This window comes from Paramormyrops kingsleyae, chromosome 22 (genome assembly GCF_048594095.1).
Source record: "Paramormyrops kingsleyae isolate MSU_618 chromosome 22, PKINGS_0.4, whole genome shotgun sequence".
NCBI lineage: Eukaryota > Metazoa > Chordata > Actinopteri > Osteoglossiformes > Mormyridae > Paramormyrops > Paramormyrops kingsleyae.
The window spans coordinates 5,203,916-5,225,000 of NC_132818.1; the positions used below are offsets into that span (position 1 = coordinate 5,203,916).

At 41.8% G+C, this 21,085-nt stretch overlaps 1 protein-coding gene across 1 annotated transcript; it reads left to right on the forward strand.

The window, feature by feature from the left end:
- The first annotated feature begins 65 nt into the window (after positions 1-65).
- rhot2 (ras homolog family member T2) lies at positions 66-13,497 on the forward strand. Its single transcript, XM_023816574.2, has 19 exons — positions 66-379; positions 971-1,029; positions 2,135-2,216; positions 2,965-3,008; positions 4,148-4,201; positions 5,581-5,633; positions 5,728-5,836; positions 6,302-6,403; positions 6,514-6,612; positions 8,003-8,111; positions 8,691-8,811; positions 8,966-9,050; positions 9,150-9,295; positions 9,465-9,565; positions 10,824-10,954; positions 11,382-11,462; positions 11,542-11,661; positions 12,183-12,382; positions 12,578-13,497. The coding sequence occupies exons 1-19, from the start codon at positions 343-345 to the stop codon at positions 12,693-12,695; spliced, it is 1,851 nt and encodes a 616-aa protein (XP_023672342.2). The 5' UTR covers positions 66-342; the 3' UTR covers positions 12,696-13,497.
- The last annotated feature ends 7,588 nt before the right edge of the window (positions 13,498-21,085 follow it).

A 21,085-nucleotide genomic window follows, 5' to 3' on the forward strand; every position in this document is an offset into this window, starting at 1 on the left:
GCAGCGTCGCAATAAAAGCTGCATGAAACCAGGAGATTATTTTTGAGATATTCCAGGGAATTCTGCGAGTCCCGTAATGTTTGAATATTAACGAATTAATGATAATATAGCTGGTCTTACTGGAGGCTCGTTGTAGTTTGGCCATGCAGTACGGGGTTAATGACGACAGGCGGCCGCAGTGCGCAGGCGCGGGGAAGCGGAAGCGGCTTGAGCGCGATTCTCCTTGGATGGGTCACGGAGAAGCCTAGTGCTCTGAGAATATTATACAAACGCATGTAGCTTATTGCTACTTAAAGTCTATTTTTTTAAATCGACCATTTCGAGGAGGGGACTTTTGGAAGCATGAAACGAGATGTCAGGATTTTGCTTTTGGGGGAGCGTAAGTGCGATGCTTTTGCGCGCGTCTTAACCTGAAACTTTTTTGCGCTAGACAATAAGCCAACAAGGTGTTTAAAATAAAATTCAACGGGAAATGCAGTAGGATTTGAGTGCGCGCAGAAGTATTAAAGCTAACGGGGCACTGGTCAGTGAATAAGCGGATATGAACCGCAGCCGGCCTTATAATGCACTGGATGCTTTTCTAGCTTGCTAATAACGATGTTGTTGTGCCGGGGCCGTGTGTATACATACATAATACATAACTTTTTTTTTGTTTTTAGATGATGAACAATACTGTAAAGATTTTACGAAATCAAAAACCCGTTTGAACACTTTTAAAATAACTACTCACGCACTGGTGTTTTGTACTGAACAACTGAAAGACAGCTAGCTTTAGTTAAAACGCCGTCTAGAGCGGCGTGCAAAGCCCGTGTCACCATAACGACTTAATAAAGCGCTGGTATTGGCAGCTATATTAACTGTCATGTTGGCTACGTAGAAAGCTCGGCCATGCTTTATATAAAGCTGTGTAATACCTGTTAGTCTGTTCATATCATTTTCACCATTGGTTTTAACCTTTTATTTCCTTCAGCCAAGGTTGGGAAGACGTCCCTAATTCTGTCTCTGGTTGGGGAGGAGTTTCCCGATGAGGTCTGTAGCCCTGCGTCCATAATGTGCAGTTTAATGATTGAAGCTTCTCTCGTCATGTTTTACCTTTTTTCACAATTCTTTAAAATTGGGTTGAGAGGTTAGTATTTCTGCTGCTTGTGGAAATATTCTGACTATTCCCATTAAGTAGAATTTTGCATGCCTTTTTAATATGTTAGTCAAAAGTATCATTTTAAGACTGAAGTCGTTGAAAGCTTGTTTAATTTTAGCAAACCTTTACTGAAGTTTTCATCCCGAATTTAATATTTGATAGAAGTCTTTCTAAGGACTGTAAGGACCTCATCACTTATACAGATGCTTTGCCAGGTTAGATGTTTTACCCCCTTTTAGCAGAGTTTGAACACTGAGGCTGTAGGATCTGCAGAGTCACTCTTTCTGTTCAGTTTAAAACCAGAATAACTCCATATCTCCCTTCTGCCGCCTTGCGTTTTGGCCAAAGGCAGCCAGTGAGCGACAGGGGATTCAGGTGTCTGTCTGTATAGCTTCTCATTGCATCTGTTGGGATGTGAACATAATTTCAGTAATCGCTTCCCCCAGTATTGACTGTTAAACGCCACTTTTGCGAAGTGTTTGGTCTCATAGAAGTATTATATTTTTTACTAAGTACTGTTTATGTGGTACAATGCGATTTCTAAGTGGAAACAGTGCAGGGTACTTTCGCAAGTGATTATATGTGAAATAATTCAAAAATTATTTTGAAACTGTTGTCCGGTAAACTTGTTCACTTTCCCCAATAACCCTGGTTGTCTAATCAATACTAAGAAACCAAGAATTTATATCCCAAAGTGAGTGGGATTAGCGTGTGCTGTTTGTGACACAAGTGCGTGCTTATTTTTAATCGTCTGGAAATAAAATATTTATGTTTCGAAGCGAGTTTAAGCCAGGTGCTGAGTGACAGCTCATTAGCTTCCATTCTGTGGCTTCTGTCTGTCGACAGTTAAGATGAACAGTATAGCAGTACATCTGTATCCAGTCACTATTTCAGTCCAGGGTCAGAGGGACTAACTAAGATTTGGTGGTATGAAGACTTAAATGTTTTAGTATAAAATATCATGATCAAGCTCATCTAAGCTTTTGGTGTCCTTAGGTACCTCTTCGTGTTGAAGAGATAACCATCCCTGCAGATGTCACACCCGAGAAGGTCCCAACACATATCGTTGACTACTCCGGTAAAGCACTGACTTGTCTTGTGGAGCATACTAATGATATTCGGAGTTAACTCACTAGAGCGGGATTAACTAACCCTAATTTTCACAATCAGTGTTAAACCGTGCTACGAGGGTGGTTGACTCAATTAGTCGACTCTGGGTTTGTCTGTGTGTAATTGTATAAAAGCGACAGTGTCAACATTATAAACAAATGATTCAAACAAATAGCTACCCTTCCATAGGAAAAAGGTAGGCAATACCCACCCTTCCCTGCAAACTTTATCATCACCCACAAGAGGCCAGCACTGAAAATCGGTATCGGGATTTCAGATAAAAACATTTAATTTGTTTCTGGGTTGAGGAAATCTGTGGTATTGCCCTACCCAACTATTAAGTCAAAGGGCAGCTTTTATATAACCTACTTTTTTTTGTTGAAAGGGCGTTTTGTATATTTGTTTTTGTTGAAAGGGTGGGGCTTATGCCTGTTTTAAGCTAGAAGCCTACCCTTAAACTTGCTGGGAGCAGGTTAGGCGTGGAGCGTAATTACTCAGGCAATACACCCGGTTTAAAACTGAGCTACAATTCATGGTAGGCAAAACTCGGAAGTACACATCTGGCAACCTCACTGGGCCAGTAAACTCGTTTTGTCGTACACCCCATTGGTCCTATAGCCAAATCTAAACAGCTGCACTGGTTATTGTGGGGACCTGGAAGTATGCGGGTGCTGCTGTTGTACCTGTCCTAATAGCAGGCTCTCCTCGTCTTGCAGAGACTGAGCAGAGTGATGAGGTGCTACAAGCGGAGATCCTTAAGGTACTACTGGCAGTTCCTTTTGTTTTTTAAGACTTGATTTGGTATATTGTATTTCGGTGGAGGACAGGTTGTTATATGAAGGAATTATATTTTGAATATATCAGAAACAAAACATCCATCCATTCATTTCCTGAAACCATTTATCCTGTTCAAGGTCACGGGGGGTCCGGAGCCTATCCCTGAGGCTATGGGCACAAGGCCATCGCAGGGCAAACACACACCATTCACTGACACATGCACACCTGTGGGCAATTTGGTAACTCCAGTTAACCTCAGCATGTTTTTGGAATGGGGGGGGGGGATCCGGAGTATCTGGAGGAAACCCTACGAACACACGGGGAGAACATGCAATCTCAGCATACATGGAGTCATACAGAGACACAAGCCCTGGTCCCAGAGGTGTGAGATAACAGTGCTAACCACTGTGCCACAGTGCTACCCCACAGAAATATAACATAACGTTGCTAAATATTTCCACTATAAAACGAGTATATATTCACATTTGCATGATTTTATTGCCTACGTGATGGTTCTATAAATTAATTGAGGTGGCAGTTCTACTACAGTTGTGTTTCTCAACCCGATCCTTCAGGACCCCCAGACAGTCCATGTTTTTGCTCCCTGCCTCCCAGACGGTCCATGTTTTTGCTCCCTGCCTGCCAGACGGTCCATGTTTTTGCTCCCTGCCTGCCAGACGGTCCATGTTTTTGCTCCCTGCCTGGAAAAATGTGGACTGCCTGGGGATCCGTGAGGACCGGATGGAGAAACGATATGCTAGAGCAGTTAACGTGCATCATTATGACTTAGCCACCTTCTGGTGTTCGAATCAGCAAGGCTTGTCCATGCGCACAAGCGCAGTGCTGCCCTGCTGTCTCACAACTCGATGTCCTGGGAATGGAAGATGTTTGCAGTTGATTGTGATGCGCAATTATTTTTATTAGTAGATCAAAATCGTTACCTGAGATGCCTTATGTGCTTGGCATTTTGGAATTGGCTTCATATCACGTAACCTAGTTGCAGGGAATGAGTGGATGAATGCTTAACTCTTGTTATTTTTTAACGAGAGACTAACACCCCTTGAATAATGTTAGCAGACAGGAATTCCTGATGGTGATTCTAACTTGTCTTTTTCCATTCAGGCCAATGTGGTTTGTGTGGTGTATGACGTCACCCAAGAGGACACCATTGACAAGGTAATGTCAGGTTACTGCTCTTCACAGATACATTGGCATTGGCCTCTTTTGCTTACATTAAATTCAGCCAATAAAACGCAGTCGTGTTCCTCAGCTCTGCCTCGTTACTTTGGAATCTGCCACTATCTTCAGTACTGGAACTTGGCTGAGGCGTGACAGAATAAGGATCCTTGTGTCCTGTGTTATTGGCCCAAATTAACGTGGTTTTTTTAAAGTAGGTTTCCTTTATACTAAGGTAAAAGATACCTTTTTTGTGCTTGGTTTGCTTTGTTTGCGCCTTGGAGCAGCTCCATCACACAAAGCCCATCAGCAACAAGTGCCGGTAGACAGTATGTTCCAGTAACAGCATTTGTATAAAAAATAAGTCGTCAGGATAATATTCCCATTCATTCACTGAGCCTGTCCCAGGCAGCAGAGGCCCAAGGTAGGAATACACCCTGGATGGAATTGCAGTGTATCGTCGGGAATACAGTGTTCCCAAGGTCTGGTCCTGGAGGGCCAGAATCCAACAGTTTGCAGATTTGTCTGCTCAAACACGCCTACTAATCTTGGTAATTAGCTGATTGAACGGGGAAATTTGTGATCTGTGTAGGATCCTCACCTTCCAGGACACACGGAGACAGACACACACACTGCAGAATGAATCCAGAGTGCCTGCAGGAAACCCACTGGAAATGAATTGTATCCATGTGTTTTATGTGTCGGGTGTAAGATGTTCGTCTTGGATGAGCTTTTTGGCAGGCAGATAATAAGTTACTGATTGTTTCCCAAAGGCAATGGGAGAAGAGCAGATGCTCATGCACTGAATATCTTTTACTTCTGAGGAAAGTAACATAAATCCAGCCAAAAGTGAGACAAGAGCATTGTGTTCGCTGGTTACGGACATGAAGAATTGGAATGTATTACGTGTATATAAAGTCACATCTGCTTTGCTCTTTGTCACTTAGTAAAATTTCTGTTTGAATTTCTGGATTGTCAAACTTTGAGATCTATATCTTTACCCATTCTGCCATAGAATGATTCACATTGATACCAAATGTTACGGGGATTAATGTTAAATTATCAGATTTTGGTGAACCCCTAATTTCTTTTTTTTTCTCTCTCTCTCCTATTTCATGAGTGTCATCTCCTGAAATTGATTCCTTAATTACACTGCAGAGCTAGACCAGAACACTGTGTGTGTTAATTATGGTAACATGCACAAGATCTATGCAATAAAATTATTTTATTTTAGAATCTAAGACTTCTAAGGCTATGTTTAGTGTAATTTTTGGTATATTGTATAGTATTTTTTACCCTGTCAAAAATATGTCATAATTTTTTATGTTGTTCTGCTTGATATTCTAGGTAGTTTAGTTTTTACCAATATTTTCTTCTAGATTCGAACCAAATGGATCCCTTTAGTGAATGGCAAAGCAGAAAAGGGAAACAAGTAAGTAGTCTTACACTGCACTACACTGTGCATGATTTTAGTAAATGTATAGCATATACACATTATGATGTATTTGTATTGGCTGTTGTTGCAGGGTGCCTATAATCTTGGTTGGAAACAAGTCAGACCTGCGTTCTGCAAGCTCTATGGAATCCATCTTGCCTATCATGAACCAATTCTCTGAAATTGAGACTTGTGTTGAGGTTAGACCTACATACGTTGTTTTTGTGCACTATTGGTCTCATATCTCCAGGTTTCTGGGTTTGATTCTGGGTCCATATCTGTGTGCTGTGTGTCCTTCAGCCATATGCATGCTTACCTAGGTCACGGGTCACAGGCTGAGCGTTACCCTGCTTTGAATAAGCTGTTTTGGTAAAACTAATGCCCTTAAGCTGTAAATCTGTGAAGAAGCTAAGATTAAATCTTATTTTCAGGTGTTGATTTTAAGAAATGATGGATGGATGGATGGATGGATGGATGGGTGGAGTTTGTCATACTGAAATGGATTGAAAAGAGACCCAGTGTACAAAAAGTGCTCCAGGAACTGCGAACGGCTCCCGCTCAGCCTTAATACCTGCAGCAGTGTCGGTTGTGTCATTGCACTGAAAATGACCAGAATGATATTTAAAATTAAACAGTGGTGAGAATAAGGTTCTCTTCCCTTCCAGTGCTCTGCCAAGAACTTGAAGAACATCTCAGAGCTTTTTTACTACGCGCAGAAGGCTGTGCTGCATCCCACTGCTCCACTGTATGACCCTGAAGACAAACAGGTGACCAGGCTGCCCCATCATACAGCTCATACGCTACAATCAGGTGACCAGGCTGCCCCATCCCTTTCTCAAAGGGAATAAGTTGAACCCCATGTCTTCTGCTTCTTCAGCTCAGACCCAGCTGTGTTCGAGCTCTGAGTCGAATATTCATCGTATCTGACCAAGATAATGATGGGATTCTTAGTGACGACGAGCTGAACTGCTTTCAGGTAAGAGTATGTCGGGGTTGGCTGCCCCTGTGATGCAGGGCCTTTTTGTCTCCGGTGATTCCCTCAGCTGCCATGAGTAGCCTGAGGGTGTATCTGTAGTGTTTGTTTAAGTTCAGATGGATTCAGATCTGCTGACCATCCAGGCTACTGTAAGAAGCCGGATGCGTTATGTTGATGGGAGCACTAACCTTCAGCATGTGACGTTCCTGTGCTGTTTACATGTTACTGTATCAGAGGGCAGAGTGCGTCTCATTCTAACGGCCAGTACCATCAGAACACCAGCAGCCGCATTTATCACCTGGTACTTCAGCCCTAAAGGGGTTTTGCTTCTATCTGTTGCCATCTTCCGGATTTTTCCGCATGCATAGTGTGAGGAATGTTTATATTTCTCTGCAGGATGCTTTGGAGTGGCTGTCTAGGGAAGTTGAATGAATCGAATTGGAAAATGGTGCCGACATGCTTGACGCATGAACTTTCTCCATGCCTTAGTTTTCCCAGACGTTGAGATACGTTGAGATACGTTGTGATACGTCGGACCGGCTGATGTTAATTTCCAGTGTTCAGTGTTTTTTTTCCCTTTGCCCACTGAAACTGCTGAATGGAGGGGAAGTCTGTAAGCTCTTTGTCTGCCGTACCCTAATTGTGTCGGGATGCATTGAGGTGACTGGTGCCTGCTTTTGTGGATGTTTTTTTCTTCTTTTTCGTTTTGTCACTGGGGTACTGGATGGTTCACTAACTCTAGTAGCTTTGTTGATTCGAATAATAAACATAGTGTTTTTAAATCCACGCTCCCTCACTTGCACAATCCATGTTAAGTCTTAAACCCCCCCCCCCCCCCCTATTTAATTCTCCCCTTCTTATATACTGATTTCATTTGCCTTCAGGAAATTTCAGATGAATTAGGTATTTGTCTATCCGTGTTCAGTTTAGGAAGAAGGCGTTGTTAATTGTTTGAACTCTGGCCGAACAGTCTGTCCTTTGATGGCAGTGAAGATGCAGAGAATTGAGGAATTTTTAGTAATTTAGTAAAATCTAGTAAAACAGGAACCCTTTACATAGACACATGAAACATTTAAACTGCAGATGAATGTATTTTGTGTTCTATTCAAGGTTGTTTCACTGGCAGCTATGACTTATTGTGGCATTAAAGCGATAAATGTAGGTCACATGTTCGCATGCATTTTGATGTATAATCGATCAGCCTGCTCAGCCACGCATCCATCTTTAATCTCAATCTGCTGCCAAGCCGTCAGATGTTGCCGTTACGCTTGCAGGTTGTAGTTCCCATATGTAAATAGTAGAATGGTCTGTGGCGCGCCCACACTCTGAGGCTGCCCCCTTAACATCACTGTGCTGATGCTCTGGCCTTGCCGTCCTCTTTCCTTATTAGAAGTCGTGTTTCGGGAATCCCCTGGCGCCCCAGGCCCTGGAGGATGTGAAAACCGTGGTGTGGAAGAACACCAGCGACGGCATTCAGGACAACGGGCTAACGCTGAATGGTGAGCGAGACAGCGGGGGCTGTTTGTGCCAGTGAATGGTTAGAAACTGCAGGAGGTCAGTCGTCAATACTAGGACTTGTGTAGCTCTCTGTCTTACACGCTACAATTCGCGTCTGTGCCTCGCGTGGTTTACAGAACAGTGCGAAAAAGATAACCGTAACGATTCTGCACACTTCAATCCAGCATTAAGTTGAGTCGCCTCTTACTGGACACAGTTTAGGTCATTTTCACATAAATTGAACTGTCCTACTTTTTTTTGGAGGGAGGACTGATTGTTTACTTCAAAAGTCACTTCTAAGACTATGTAACCAAAGTTAGCCGAATATGTGATGTTTCTGTGAGAGCTAGCAGCAGCAGCGATGGTATGGCTACCTATTTGTGTGGCGTTTGGCTGATTTCCTCCTAAATGTAACTGGGCGCGGCATTTTAACACTGCAGATTATTGTTGATTGTTGAGCGATCATAAATTCCATCCTTTGCTACAAACCTACCTGCATTTTTCTGTGCTAAAAATGGTCACAAAGATCTGCTACCCATTCAGAGGAGTGTCCCCCCCCCCCTCCCCCCTGTGCTCTGCAGGCTTCCTCTTCCTTAACACGCTTTTCATCCAGAGGGGGCGGCACGAAACCACGTGGACCATTCTCAGGAAGTTTGGCTATGACGACACGCTAGATCTGACAGATGACTTTCTCTACCCTCAGTATGTCTGCCACCTTGATTAAAAATGTTCACCTTTTTTGACTTTTCGACGGTCACTGCAGCGTAAATCGCAGATTCCCTTCAGTGAAATGAATTAGTGTGAAGGTCTAAGATCTCTGCATAACGGTAGATGCATTCGCTTCCTTTTGGGCCAGACTCCTTGTTCCAGCGGCCTGCACGACGGAGCTCAACCACCATGGCCAGCAGTTCCTGCAGAAGCTGTTTGAGAAGTACGACGAGGTGCGACTGCGGATCTCTGTCTGTGCGAAACACAACTCGTACAAGGTCGGTCTGCAGGTCACACAGTTGATGCTTGTCGTCGTCTTTTGCTTTGACTAGGATAAGGACAGAGCTCTGTCTCCGGCCGAGCTGAAGAAGTTGTTTGCCGTGTGTCCCCACATGCCTTGGGGTCCCGATGTCTACGCAGCAGTTCCTGTTAACTGTGACGGCTACATATCCTTACATGGCTACTTGTGTCAGTGGATGTGAGTAGAAACGCATGCCTGAAACAGCTCACCGTCTCCATTTCAGTAATATCCCGTTCTGCATGATTACAGCTCTTTCCATCCTTTCATCTGTAGACAGTCATCAGTATATTCGTTCTTGTACTTTTTCAGTCGGTTTCTTGGTGTTTACGGCGGATCTCTTTTGCAGGCTGACCGCATACCTGGATGTCCGTTGCTGTCTGGGATATCTTGGTTACCTTGGTTACCCCGTGCTCACAGAGCAGGACTCACAGATTGCAGCAGTGATGGGTATTTCTTCTGTTTTACTTGTCACATGAAGATTTCGGCTACAGTTGTATGTAGAACCTATAGATTAATCATTACAGTAGGTAAAGGACCAGGGATTCTTTCACAAGCATCATTTTGCATAATTCCATAAAAAGCAAGTTATTATGTGAATTCAATATTTTTGCCTTTTTTTAATGACTTCCTGCATTAGCTGTCAGTTGAAAATTGGACGAAGTCTGGAAACTGCAAAAAGAAAACACTGCAGTACTAAATAGCTGGAGATGGGAAAGAACAAGGAAATGGTTGTTCTCTAACAGGCCTTCAGAAAGTACTGTGTTCATTAATCAGAAATCAGTGGAGTGCAAGAATCGATGAACTGCATCAGTAAGCAAAAGAAAAGCATGTCGGGTTTGAATCTTCATGAATATTTGTTTGAAAAATACAAGACAAACCTTTTGTTTTGTCCTGAAGATCAGGCCCTTAAGAAGATCACAACAGAATCGGCCTAAGATGGACACGGTTATTTTATGTCGCTCAGGGAAAGGTTGTGGCTTTTTGAAGTCTTAGTATTGTTAGGCTTCTCTCTAGGTTATGAGATATGAGGTATCCATACATAACATGGCATTCACTTTAATTGTAATATGCCCAACTTCACAACCCGTCAGGAATATCATCAAACTTTAAACCAATTGTTATGTTTTGGCACTAGCCCACTTTTTAGCTAGTTCGTTGGTGCGTCTTGAGCATGTGTGTATGTATAACTTACATTTAATTATACAGATGCTCCTCTACTTGCGAACAAGATACGTTCCGAATGGCCGTTCGTAACTTGAAATGTTCGTAAGTCATTATTCAACATGGTTTTAAGGGTATACGCAAGTACAAAGAGCTAGGATGCTGGGAGTATGCACGCTACGCTGCTGCACGCTGGGAGTAGCAGCCAGAAGTCGTACTAGGCAGAATTGGCGCACAGAAAAAAAAAATTTGTTACGGACAGGAAACGGGAGCCCAATGAACACAATTTAGACTTAGTCCTCTTCGTTCATATGTCTGAAAGTTCGTAAGTTGAGGAGCGTCTGTACCTCAGGTGAACATATTTTTTTGTGCTGCTGAAAGACTCCATTCATCACTTAGAATTGCATTATATCACTATATGTATTATTGTCATCAAAGCCTTAAATGTTTGCCAAATTCATTTTACATTTTGATTCAAACGTTAAGTCGTGTTCATTTGAAGTTGATTTTCTAGAGTGATGTATTAGTCTGTGTGCTTCTGCAGTGACAAGGGAGAAGACCATAGACCTAGAGAAGGGACAGACCCAGAGAAGTGTGTTCCTCTGCAAGGTCTTTGGGTGTCATGGTGCAGGCAAGACTGCCTTCCTGCAGACCTTCCTGGGTGACGGCTTATCGGTGAGCAGCCCCTGTTCCCATAAGCATGACAGGCTAGAGGGTGTCTGCTTGTCTCTACTTTCCTCTCATTAGTGATTGAATGTCTGTTATTTTGGTTTTACTGTGTAATACTCTTATACGTAAATGAGTTTTATACATACAAAGGTTTTATATTTGTTCTCATATTACCCATATATCAACTATGTAATAGATGAGCAGAAGGCCCTAGCTAGATGTAAATGCATATTGAATAAATGATTTGTAGCATCAATTAAATACACATTTAGTATATAGATCATTTTAAAAAAGTCAATTGCTGGTGAACCACATTATTGAATCAATTATAGCTCGAAATCTGCAACAGAATTGTGATCTGCAAAGAGCTCATATCTGCTGCCTGTTTTGTGCTTCTGCTCTCATGTCTTGGTATTTTTGGTTTGCATCCCAGAGACAAACAAGTGATGCAGGTGCCTTTGGTCGCTACACCATCAACACTGTCCACGTTAACAACCAGGAGAAGTACTTGATCGTAGGTATACTTGGTGAAACATCAGCCACAGCGTGGGGTATGAGAGATGCGAGTGTCACAGCGCGTCTTGCCTCCCCAGCTGAACGAGATGGACGCAGACGGAGAATTCAAGCCCTCAGATGCTGCATGTGACGTGGCCTGTTTGATGTACGACGTCAGTAACCCCAAGTCCTTCAGCTACTGCGCCAGTATCTACAAGGTGAGTCTTTGACTCGCTTCTCCCCGGTGATGTTCTGTTTTGGTTATTACTGATGGAATAATTCCTCTTAAACTGGTAGGGCACCAGTTAGTAATCACTGCATATGATCAGGGGATTTGAACATGCCAGTGCATAAAGAACTCCCTGGTATCTGAGCCTTACTCACTTGCCCTTTAGGATATGATTCCTGCCACACACAAAACATTTATTTTATGGTGTTTATAGATATTGTTTAAAATGTTTGAATTTTATAACAGACATGGGCAGTTGAGACTCATCTGTTCACTGCTGTACACAACAGCATCTGTGTGTTTGTGGGTTATGTATATATTATATTGTAGGGTCCACAATGCGGAAAAAAACCCTTTTATTTTGATGATGCGGAGACCATTTTTCAATCCTCACAAGGGCAAACTCAATTTAATAAAAAATATGTGACTGCAATCGGTCCTGGCGAACAGGCAGAGGCGCTGCTGCCGCCGTGTGTCTCTCACCCCCCTGCCACCCCCCTGCACCTTTAGGAACACTACATGAACTCCAGCGTTCCCTGCTTGGTGGTGGCCTCCAAGTCGGACCTCCCTGAGAACACTCAGCAGGGCATTTCGCCCTCCGATTTCTGCTACAGGCACCGGCTGCTCCCCCCTCTGCCGTTCTCCTGCATCGTCCAGGACTCGCTGAACATGCCAGTCTACTCCAAGCTGGCCTGGGCTGCAATGTTCCCGTAAACCTGCTTATTTAATTATTCACCTGTTTATTGTATCTGTTATTGTATCTGTATAATCCCACTAATACCTCTTATTCATTGTCTGGTCCCTTCTATATGGGTATTGTTGTATTATGACCTTGCATGATTTGGATTGCATGGACTGTTAAGAGTAGATTTGTGGCTGATTAGCTCTTGTTGCGTTTCTCTTAGACATCTCAACGGCTCTGACATGACAACCACCTCGTTCTGGCTGAGAGTGACACTGGGAGCAGCTGTTTTTTCAGTCCTGGGCATTACCATCTACAGAGCTTTCATCAAGCATAAATAAAACGCCGCGTAAAGTTGAGTGGAAGAAGCAAAGCAATGCGGCAGGTTCCCAGAAGGAATGGTCTTCAAAGCCAGCCCTAGTTCACATCTGCTGTCTGCTTTGACCTTACAGTAGAAAGCTGGAAATACTAGGTAACCTTAGTGGAAAGGTATCGCATGGGTTTTTACAGACATTACCATGAGACAGAATAAGGAACAAATGCATTCATATTTGATTATCGCTTCCTGTCACAGACGCATGGTTGGCTGACCTGTAGAGCTTCCAGTTGGCTTTTGTTTTTTTCTTTTTCACTTCAGGGTACACAAACTGGAAGCAATATTCACGCCATGAAGTCCATTCATGTGATGATAAAGGATGCTGAATTGTGTGTTGGGTTATGCACAGAAGTGATCTGTATTTTACTCAACATTCAGTCAATTTGGGCAAGATCTAACCAACTTTGCAAATATTTGACGATTGCACTTTGTTAGTCTGTTCTGTTGTGTGTCTGATGACAACCTGCTCGCTTGGAGCCTTGAGTGAGAGCCGTCAGACGCACAGCATGGTTTCGTGAACTTTGTTCTTAATGGGAAAATTGCAACCAAAATTTAGAGGTTGTTGCAGGTATGAGATCCATGTCTTTATAAGTTTAGCCTTAAAACCAGAAAACTTGTTTTAATTAAATTGGTCTCCTAGGCCCTTTTCCAACATTTAATTTTATTTAAATGAACAAAGTTTAAAATATGAACAACTATTGTCCTGTTCCATTGTACACAGACTAAAGTTCTTTATTGGCTATTCAAAATAAATATATATTTCTAAATTATGATTCAATATACCCTAACTTGAATGAATGTTACATTTATATAGCCCTTTAAAAAAATGGCAAAAGTGCTTTACAGAACCACTGTGTAGCCTGAGTAAATAGGCGGCCAGATTTTTGTCAGGACATCACCTCTACTTTTTCCCAAAAGGTATTAAATTGTCCCTAAGGACTTGGAAGAGCCCTTACAACAAAGCATCTCCACCACACTAGGATCCACACAGACCTGCTGCCCCCCCATCCAAACACTGGCCAGGCCCAAACCTGCTGAGCTTCACAGACTACCTAGCCTGAACTGCAGGTGCTATGGCTGCTGATCAATTGCTCCTGTGATCACTGACAATGTGCATCATTCCCATCACCATCTGGAACCTAAAGAAAAGCAAATACATCAGTTATGGATGGTAGGAGGGGGTGGCTGGATAGCACAGCAGCTAACACCACTGCCTCACACCCCAGGGACCCAGGTTCAAGTCTCCCTGGGAGCCTGCACAGCCTGGCCATCTGCCAACTGTACATGGGCTCTCACCACACACATCCCCCCCCAGTAGCTTAAGAAAACAAAAGGCCAGATTTTAGTCAGGACATCACCCCTACTTTTTCCAAAAGATACCAAGCAACCCTCAATGACAGCTTACAGTAAAGCACCAGGACCTTCACAGACCAACAACCCAACTGGCCTCCCATCCAAGCACTGGCCAGACCAAACCATGCTTAACTTCAAACAGACTACCTGGCCTGAACTACAGGAGCTGTGGCTGCTGACAACTTAGCATAGTGATCACTGAGAATGTGAGTTGGAACTAAAAGAAAGCAAATACATCAGTTAGATATAGGGGATGGTAGGAGGGGGGTGGCTGAGTAGTACAGTGGCTAACACCACTGCCTCACACCCCAGGGACCCAGGTTCAAGTCATGGCTCCCTGGGAGCCTGCACAGCCTGGTCATCTGCAAACTGTACATGGGCTCTCACTGCACACATCCCCCCCCCAGTAGCTTAAGAAAACAAAAGGCCAGATTTTAGTCAGGACATCACCCCTACTTTTTCCAAAAGATACCAAGCAACCCTCAATGACAGCTTACAGTAAAGCACCAGGACCTTCACAGACCAACAACCCAACTGGCCTCCCATCCAAGCACTGGCCAGACCCAACAATGCTTAGCCTCACACAGACTACCTGGCCTGAACTACAGATGCTATAGCTACTGACATGCAACTACCATGATCACTGAGAATGTGCATCACTCCCATCACCATCTGGTACCAAGTGACCCTTAAGGACCTGGAAGAGGCCTTACAACAAAGCATCTCCAGCACACTGGGATCCACAGACCAACAACCCAACTGGTCTCCCATCCAAGCACTGGCCAGGCCCAAACCTGCTTCACTTCCAACAGATTACCTGGCCTGAACTACAGGTGCTGTGGCTGCTGATAAACCTCACCTTACCCTTCCAAGAAGCAGTATCAGGGCACTCCCAGGGATTTCAGTCAAGCCCTTTCATGCATGAATTATGATCCACTCGATTTTTTTTGCTGCCGTTTTCCTTTCAGAGATAAACAAAGTTTAAACAATTTTAATTTTTAAATATTTCCAATGTTATGCAAATGTCAACAATTGGACTGCATTCATTTGTGACATAAAAATATAACAGCATTACTGCATTACTACAATACATAAAATCTCTAATGAAATAAACACTGAAACACCATCAAATATATAAACAAATTTTATTAAAAACACCACAATTAATGCACTTATAGGTGAAAACGAACTAAATTAAAGCAGTCAAAATATAAGCAGTGTAATGGTCATTTTATTGTTAGTTTTAAGTGCTACTATTTAGCAGTCAACCAAATATCAAATTGTATAAAAAGTTATAACTCAAAAATCATGAACCCCAAGAGTTAAGATGCTCTTTTCTATTTCTGTGAGGGCAGAGGCTCAGAGCAGCACGAGCAGGTCTATTTTGTTTTTCTTGTACACGCAGCATGATGGCATCTTGAAATGCAGAAGAGCTTTGCCTTCAGAACCTGCCATTTTACAGGCCTACGGGTAGCAGGCATTCAGTCCTCCGCTGTCTCAGATGCCGATGCCCTCGCAGTCTATAAAGAAAAAATATTATTATTTATTAAGCACAACATACACAATTAGAAATTTACACAATTAGTAAAGATTAATTCAAGTAAAAATAAAGCAAGGATAGGTGTTTCCTTTTGTTCATGTTACATATTTTCAAGTGGATCACAAAATATACTTTAAAAACCATTAAGTGTTGTATAGGCTCTCTGGGTTAGGGTTATGGTTAGGGAATAGGCTCTGAATTCTGCATAAATTTGGCTTTTTAATTAAATTGGTCATAGAACATTTAAACACTGATTTTTTTTTTTTTAAGGGACTCAAAGTTAATTTGACTTAAGTATTATTTTTATATATTTTTACCATGGAAATTGACCAGGCACCTCCCAATACAACTAAAAATAAGAAAGCCACAAGTGAACAAATAAATGTTTCTTAGCTGTAGGTTACGAGTTTATTGTTTGGGCAGTATTTGTAGGGGTGCATTTTCACCAAGGCTCGCTTACGTGACTGCGGGCACGCGCTCACACAAGAGCATGAAGGAGGCGCCGCTGAATCTTCAGCGTCTTTGAAAAAAGCTGTATAACATAGTGTCTAAAACATTATTTAGACGTAATACTTCTCCATATGACCCACTTTTCGAATGGCGTCGGAATGCACCTGTACACGATAATATATGTTCTGGCCAAATATTTACCCAATCGCCCGGATGTAAAACAGCTAAATAAAAAAAATATGCAAGCCACATCTCGCGTTTAAATAACATAAATAATTTATGCACTTATAATCAGAAATCGCAGCAATATTGATACCGTCCTTGACCCTATACGAAGAAATCCTGTTTACCGGGGCGTGTACGAATCTTCCCGGGGCATATAGACACTCATTTCCCGCGAGCTTTCAAACAGAGTGTGGGGACGCTCTGGCGTCTTCGTAAATGGCTGTAGACGCGTCCCAGGCCCAATGCAAAGCCGGTGTTGAGCCGAAATCCTCCCCCCTACCGCATGCACGCACATTCTCAGTACCGCGTGTTTTAACTGCATTTAATTCACAAGAACGTTTAAAACGAATGGTTTAAACTAAACGTAAGGTTTGTAAAAGGAATTACCTAAGTGCAAAGCAATCTACTGGCTGTGTATGTCACGCCATTTTATCTTTTCTATGCACAGTTCCGTGTTATTATTCCGTGTTAACATTTTTTCATTTGTTGCATGATTTTATTTCACCTAACAATGAAGAATAAAGAATGTCTTTATTAAACGAGATATGTAAAATGCGCAGTTATACAAGTGCAACATGGCAGTGAAATGTCATTTTCCTCCCTGCTAAAATAATATGAGTCTATGCAGGAGGTCCATGCATGACTCTTGATTTAAAATCAATTCATATAGAAGATAATTGAATTTAAATAATTGTCTACTACAGTGAACACCGTGCACGAAAGGGCTAGACCAAAGTCCATGGCTTGAAATAATGAAAGTTTACTCAAAATAAATGTACTATGCAAACACGGCACATAATCCTATATATACAGTGCTCACAAGGTCTTGGGACGCTTGCTTATTTCAGCAAAAATGTTGCAAATTTATTAGTTTCATAATACCATTACTTTATGAATTTGTTTACAAACAATATACCACATTAGAAACAACCAGTAGTTTTAAGTAAAACATAAGTTTTAAGTTGTAATAAATTGAAGGCCAAATTATAGTTCTCAAAGGGCTGTTGTGAGTTAAAAAAAGCTCATTGACAAGCAGTCTCATTGGGGGCACTTTAATTAGTGACACTCTTGTAATAACATATTACACCAAACATTTGTGTTTAGTATCCCATTGGGAGCCAATGACTATTATGGCAATTAACAGCAAAATGGGAAGAACAGAAAAGTGTCAAAAAGTATATATACCAAATATAAAGAAAATGTCTGTGCAGCAGATATGTGCAGAAGTCAACTGCTAGTCAACTGACTTTTGTTATGAAGCCAATAAATCTGCAAAAGAATTAAGCAAAAGCATCCCAAGACTTTCACATATGTGCGATATGACCAAAGTTGTCATATCCCGATATCCCATCTCGATAATGACATATATCACAACATAGATACCCCGGAATATACATACAGTGGTGCTTGAAAGTTTGTCGTCTGCATTTCTGCTTACAGTGCGGAAAATAAGTATTTGATACACTGCCGATTTTTCAAGTTTTCCCACTTACAAAGTGTGGAGAGATCTGTAATTTTCATTGTTGGTACACCTCAACTGTGACAGACAAAATAAATAAAAAAACAATTAATTTGCATTTTATTGCATGAAATAAGTATTTTATACAATAGAAAAATAGAACGTAATATTTGGTACAGAAACCTTTGTTTACAATTACAGAAGTCAGACGTTTCCTGTAGTTCTTGAGCAGGTTTGCACACACTGCGGCAGGGATTTTGGCCCACTCCTCCATACAGATCTTCTCCAGGTCTTTCAGGTTTCGGGGCTGTCGCTCAGCAACACGGAGTTTCAGCTCCCTCCATAGATTTTCTATTGGGTTCAGGTCTGGAAACTGGTTAGGCCACTCCATTCTCATTTATTTCACTGGGTTTTCTTTATCTGCTTTGAGGACTTGTGTGAAAATGTGATGATGTTTCCGGTCATATTTAAGCAGAAATGTACACAATTCTAAAGAGTTCACAAACTTTCAAGCACCACTGTATTTTTAAGATCAAGCCACAAATAACAGTAACTGTGCAACCTTTCATTGAATACATCTTCCCTGAACACTACTAACAGTTTCTAAACAAATGTTAGATCTCAAGCAGCGGTCCTCCGGCATGTCAGAAGCTGCTATAGCACATGCAGCATGCTAAAAATTAAGAATTATTAACATTATAAAAATGTTAAACTAATTAACAATTTTCAACCATTTTCTGATCGAAATAACGTACAAATAAACTGGTTAAATTTGCAGACAACAAGGTGGATGGTGTAGCAGATACTGAACTAGCAGCATAGAGGCTACAACGGGATATTGATTTAATTAGCGACTGGGCTGATACCTGGCAGATGAAATTTAACGTAGATAAATGTAAGGTACTCCATGCAGGGAGCAGAAATATAAAGTACAGATATTTTATGGCTTCCACTGAAATAAAGGTAGCTGATTAATTATGAGAAAGACCTCAGTGTGTATGTTGATGCTTCCATGTCCCACTCTCGCCAGTGTGGGGAAGCAATAAAAAAGGCCAATAGAATGTTGGGTTATATCTCTAGGTGTGTGGAGTTTAAGTCAAGGGAGGTGATGCTACTATTATATAATTCCTTGGTAAGACCCCACCTAGAATATTGTGTGCAGGTTTGGTCAACATACCTTAAAAAAGACATTGCTGCCTTGGAAAACGTTCAACGTAGAGCTACAAGAATGATTCCTTGAGCAAAGGAGACTAAGGGGGGACATGATCCAGGTCTATAAGATTCTAACAGGTCTGGATGCTGTTCAGCCGAATGACTATTTCGATATTAGTTTAAATACTAGAACTCGTGGCCATAAGTGGAAATTAGCGGGAGAACATTTTAAAATGAATTTGAGGAAGCACTTCTTTACACAGCGTGTAGTTAGAGTATGGAATAGTCTTCCTGCTAGTGTAGTGGAAGCTAAAACCCTGGGTTCCTTTAAATCAGAGCCAGATAAGATTTTAAAAAGCTGAGCTATTAGTTAAGTTCTCCCCAAACGAGCTTGATGGGCCGGATGGCCTCCTCTCATTTGTAAATTTCTTATGTTCTTATGTTCAAACAAAAATATTGTATAATGTTTCATAAAGGCTGCCAGGCAAAATATGTCTTCCAGTTTATTTACTCGTATAGAAAGCACACGCCTCTCAAAAGTGTCCAGTGATCAAAATCCATTATCATTCTTTATCCACAAAATAAGCTAAATTGAGCAAACATTGCAAAAAATCACCACTATGTAATGTGCCATTGACACCTTGCACTTCATGGTCAGAACATGTGGGGGTAATAAGGGTACGAAATAGGAATGTGATTCTATGCCGTGAACGTCAGTGTTTGGAACCATCACTGTCCCCATGACCCGGAATATGGCCGGAAATTTCTTTGCCATTTTTTACCTTTGGCCCCTGAGGGAGAGTCGGCGCCCAGCGCTGGGGCGGCCCAAATACCTGCTAGGATTTCATCAATGACGGTGTCCTATTCTAAAGACCAGTAAGAGAGAACCTAGGGTACTGCAGCAAGTGACAAAGACATGATACCAGTGAATAATCTATCATGGTGAAGACGGGTAAAAAAAATGGTAAAGCAGTGATCTGAATACCTATGCCGCTAGCTACTAATACTGTAAAATAACACATTGTATGTTTTAATTGTAATATAAGTGTATTTCGCCACACAACAGGCATGCTAAACGTTCATACCCAAATTGCTCAGTGATTTGCAGGTAATACCAGGTGAATAGTTAGCAGTAAGCCATAGACCAGGTCATTTATGTGTCTGTACAACTAGTTGTAATGATAACGTATTGACAGCAGTTTTGCATATTTTTCATTGCATTTTGCAATGACAAATATAAACTCTCTCGTTGTCTTGTGCTTATATTTTATATAAGTATCAAAATTTAAGGAATTGAAGTTTATTAGTTTGGATCAATATGTCTGTTGTATGATGAAATTCAAAAGAAATTCAAAACATTTTTCACAAGCTTGGCTTGACTCCATTTAAGAAGACATCCACAGCCTTGCTTTGACACCGGACGGGTCACTTGTTTCCCTTGCTGTGTTACGAGCCCCAGCACCTGCTCTGAGCACCTGCTCCAAGCAGGAACGCACGGCGTAATCTTCACTCTCCATGAGGGCCGCATCTGCAGATGCTTTAGGGCCACAAAGAAAACTGCAGCACCATGGATGAAATCAACAAAAAAGGTACCTTCATGTGAGGAGGTGTGCTCATTATCTCCCATGGCTCAAATACTTATAGCTTTAGTCGATTTAGGTTGTAATTTGTTCCTGGTCTTTTTCAGACACTTTGCTGAAGCACACAGTCCTGCACAGTAGCCAGACTGTAATAATGCTGTTACTGCAAACCCAAAGCACATAGATGCCACACAGGTTATTAATCTTAACTTATGGTTTGATTGTTACATACCATAATAAAGAAGTAATGTTCATTTTTCTTAGTCTGCTTAAGGTTACAGCGAGTGCTAGATTCTGCCGCGCAGGGGAAGCGAAGCGACTTCGCCTTTAAAAGGAGCGATTACGTCAGTGGGGGGGGGGGGGAGTTTAGAGTACAACACCGGCGCCACGTCCATTCATTCTATTTCATTCATTTATATTTCTATTTCTAGTCCATTACTTCTGTGAGCGTGTGAAATTGTTGAAATGCGTGTGTCTTACAGTCAATGCGTGAGACTTGAGACATGTTTTTAATTCATAAAAAAATCTGGCCGGCAGATCTATCTTTAATTTTCCACAGAATAAAAAACGATGTAACGTTATCCCGCTAATAAGCA

What these genes read in the sequence shown, in the direction of transcription:
- rhot2 (XM_023816574.2), top strand. Translation starts at nt 343, where the DNA reads ATGAAACGAGATGTCAGGATTTTGCTTTTGGGGGAGC. An exon ending in ACCAGGAGAAGTACTTGATC is followed by an intron (nt 11,463 to 11,541) that starts GTAGGTATACTT and finishes TTGCCTCCCCAG; the next exon opens with CTGAACGAGATGGACGCAGA. An exon ending in GCCTGGGCTGCAATGTTCCC is followed by an intron (nt 12,383 to 12,577) that starts GTAAACCTGCTT and finishes CGTTTCTCTTAG; the next exon opens with ACATCTCAACGGCTCTGACA.